Source organism: Myxine glutinosa, chromosome 5 (genome assembly GCF_964187855.1).
Source record: "Myxine glutinosa chromosome 5, kmMyxGlut1.1, whole genome shotgun sequence".
Taxonomy (NCBI): Eukaryota; Metazoa; Chordata; class Myxini; order Myxiniformes; family Myxinidae; genus Myxine; species Myxine glutinosa.
In genome coordinates this window covers 3,232,863-3,236,649 of record NC_136265.1, presented here as the reverse complement: position 1 = coordinate 3,236,649, position 3,787 = coordinate 3,232,863, and the positions used below count along the sequence as shown (strand labels likewise).

Genomic DNA, 3,787 nt, shown 5'->3' with positions numbered 1-3,787 from the left:
GGTGTCAAAATAGATACGCGTTCAGCGTTAAACCTCCAATCCACTTCGTAGTAATGAGCTGCAGCCAATCACGGACGGCGTGGAGCGATAAGGGGGAGGAGTTAGAGGTGGGCGGGTGAAAGTAATCGACGAGCTGCAGCCAATCACGGACGGCGTGGAGCGATAAGGGGGAGGTGTTAGAGGTGGGCGGGTGAAAGTAATCGACGAGCTGCAGCCAATCACGGACGGCGTGGAGCGATAAGGGGGAGGTGTTAGAGGTGGGCGGGTGAAAGTAATCGACGAGCTGCAGCCAATCACGGACGGCGTGGAGCGAGAAGGGGGAGGAGTTAAAGGATACAACAATGGCGGCTGTTCTCTCAGTTGTCGTCTTCACAGGACGTGTGGTGCGTTCTCAGGTACATCGGGCGATCGGGAAGGGGTTTATAAAAAATAAATTGGATATTTGGTGAAGTGGAGGATAAACATGAGACGGGTGAAAAGAATGCCATCAAGTGTTGTGAGCATGACTGGTTTGCGTGACGTGTGTGAAGGTCGCTTTAAGGCATAACCTTCAATTGAGGGAAGGAAATGGGATTGCTGGAGAGATGGGAAATGTGTATCGGGAGGGACAGGTACACAGGACAGTCTCGACGTTTGTAAGCTAGACGTTAAAGATCCCATGGTACCCGTCTACCGGTATTAGACGTTAAAGATCCCACGGTATCCCGTCGGTATTAGACGTTAAAGATCCCGTGGTACCGGTCTACCGGTATTAGATGTTAAAGATCACGTGGTACCAGTCTACCGGTATTAGACGTTAAAGATCCCATGGTACCCGTCTACCGGTATTAGACGTTAAAGATCCCACGGTATCCCGTCGGTATTAGACGTTAAACATCCCATGGTACCCGTCTACCGGTATTAGACGTTAAAGATCCCGTGGTACCGGTCTACCGGTATTAGACGTTAAAGATCCCGTGGTACCAGTCTACCGGTATTAGACGGTAAAGATCCCATGGTACCCGTCTACCGGGTATTACACGTTAAAGATCCCATGGTATTCCGTCTACCGGTATTAGACGTTAAAGATCCCACGGTATGCCGTCTACCGGTATTACACGTTAAATATCCCATGGTATCCTGTCTACCGGTATTAGACGTTAAAGATCCCGTGGTACCAGTCTACCGGTATTAGACGGCAAAGATCCCATGGTACCCGTCTACCGGTATTAGACGTTAAAGATCCCATGGTACCCGTCTACCGGTATTACACGTTAAAGATCCCATGGTATTCCGTCTACCGGTATTAGACGTTAAAGATCCCACGGTATCCCGTCTATCGGTATTAGACGTTAAAGATCCCACGGTATGCCGTCTACCGGTATTAGACGTTAAAGATCCCACGGTATGCCGTCTACCGGTATTAGACGTTAAAGATCCCACGGTATCCCGTGTACCGGTATTAGACGATAAAGATCCCATGGTATCTTGTCTACCGGTATTAGACGTTAAAGATCCCACAGTATGCCGTCTACCAGTATTACACGTTAAAGATTCCATGGTATCCTGTCTACCGGTATTAGACGTTAAAGATCCCACGGTATCCCGTCTACCGGTATTGGACGTTAAAGATCCCACGGTATGCCGTCTACCGGTATTAGACGTTAAAGATCCCACGGTATGCCGTCTACCGGTATTAGACGTTAAAGATCCCACGGTATGCCGTCTACCGGTATTAGACGTTAAAGATCCCACGGTATGCCATCTACCGGTATTAGACGTTAAAGATCCCATGGTATCCTGTCTACCGGTATTAGACGTTAAAGATCCCACGGTATCCCGTCTACCGGTATTAGACGTTAAAGATCCCACGGTATCCCGTGTACCGGTATTAGACGTTAAAGATCCCATGGTATCCCGTCTACCGGTATTAGACGTTAAAGATCCCATGGTATCCCGTCTACCGGTATTACACGTTAAAGATCCCATGGTATCCCGTGTACTGGTATTAGACGTTAAAGATCCCACGGTATGCCGTCTACCGGTATTAGACGTTAAAGATCCCACGGTATCCCGTGTACTGGTATTAGACGTTAAAGATCCCATGGTATCCCGTCTACCGGTATTAGACGTTAAAGATCCCATGGTATCCCGTCTACCGGTATTAGACGTTAAAGATCCCACGGTATGCCGTCTACCGGTATTAGACGTTAAAGATCCCACGGTATGCCATCTACCGGTATTAGACGTTAAAGATCCCATGGTATCCTGTCTACCGGTATTAGACGTTAAAGATCCCACGGTATCCCGTCTACCGGTATTAGACGTTAAAGATCCCACGGTATCCCGTGTACCGGTATTAGACGTTAAAGATCCCATGGTATCCCGTCTACCGGTATTAGACGTTAAAGATCCCATGGTATCCCGTCTACCGGTATTACACGTTAAAGATCCCATGGTATCCCGTGTACTGGTATTAGACGTTAAAGATCCCACGGTATGCCGTCTACCGGTATTAGACGTTAAAGATCCCACGGTATCCCGTGTACTGGTATTAGACGTTAAAGATCCCATGGTATCCCGTCTACCGGTATTAGACGTTAAAGATCCCATGGTATCCCGTCTACCGGTATTACACGTTAAAGATCCCATGGTATCGTCCAGTGTGTGTACGTTTTTGTTGTTTGTTGTACAGTGTGAATACAAATCGTGCATTGTTTTCATTTCGTGTTTGTTGTACAGTGTGAATGCAAAAATCGTGTTGATTTCGTTTCTTGTTTGTTGTACAGTGTGTGTACAAATCATGCGTTGTTTTCGTTTAGTTTGTTGTACAGTGTGTACAAATCGTGCGTTTTAGTTTAGTGTTTGTTGTACAGTGTGAATGTACAAATCATGCGTTTTCATTTCGCGTTTGTTGTACAGTGTGTACAAACCGTGCGTTTTCGTTTCGTGTTTGTTGTACAGTGTGACTGTACAAAACGTGCGTAGTTTTCGTTTAGTGTTTGTTGTACAGTGTGTACAAATTGTGCGTTGTTTTCGTTTATTGTTTGTTGTACAGTGTGTGTACAAATTGTGCGTTGTTTTTGTTTAGTGTTTGTTGTACAGTGTGACTGCACAGATTGTGTGTAGTTTTCGTGTAGTTTGTTGTACAGTGTGAATGTACAAATCATCATGCGTTGTTTTTGTTGAGTGTTTACTGTGCAGTGTGAATGCACAAATCATGCGTTGTTTTTGTTGTACAGTGTGACTGTACAAATCGTGTGTAGTTTTCGTTTAGTGTTTGTTGTACAGTGTGTGTACAAATTGTGCGTTGTTTTTGTTTAGTGTTTGTTGTACAGTGTGACTGCACAGATTGTGTGTAGTTTTCGTGTAGTTTGTTGTACAGTGTGAATGTACAAATCATCATGCGTTGTTTTTGTTGAGTGTTTACTGTGCAGTGTGAATGCACAAATCATGCGTTGTTTTTGTTGTACAGTGTGACTGTACAAATCGTGTGTAGTTTTCGTTTAGTTTGTTGTGCAGTGTGAGTGTACAAATCGTACGTTTTCTTTTCGTGTTTGTTGTACAGTGTGAATGCACAAATCATGCGTTGTTTTTGTTGTTTGTTGTACAGTGTGTGTACAAATCGTACGTTTTCTTTTCGTGTTTGTTGTACAGTGTGACTGTACAAATCGTGTGTAGTTTTCGTTTAGTTTGTTGTGCAGTGTGAATGTACAAATCGTGCGTTGTTTTGTTGTTTGTTGAACAGTGTGAATGTACAAATCGTGCGGAGTTTTCATTTAGTGTTTGTTCTACAGTGTGAATGTAC

At 44.7% G+C, this 3,787-nt stretch overlaps 1 protein-coding gene across 2 annotated transcripts in view; it reads left to right on the top strand.

The window, feature by feature from the left end:
• The first annotated feature begins 253 nt into the window (after positions 1 to 253).
• The window catches only part of SDHB (succinate dehydrogenase complex iron sulfur subunit B), a 39,288-nt gene continuing 35,754 nt past the window's right edge, over positions 254 to 3,787 (top strand). The window contains exon 1 of one of the 2 annotated variants that reach the window (XM_068117957.2): positions 254 to 383. In XM_068117957.2, coding sequence (XP_067974058.2) covers positions 342 to 383 — 42 coding nt within the window. In that variant the 5' untranslated portion in view covers positions 254 to 341. Of the gene's footprint in view, positions 396 to 3,787 lie in introns of both variants that reach the window. The other variant, XM_068117956.2, reaches the window with a different exon arrangement.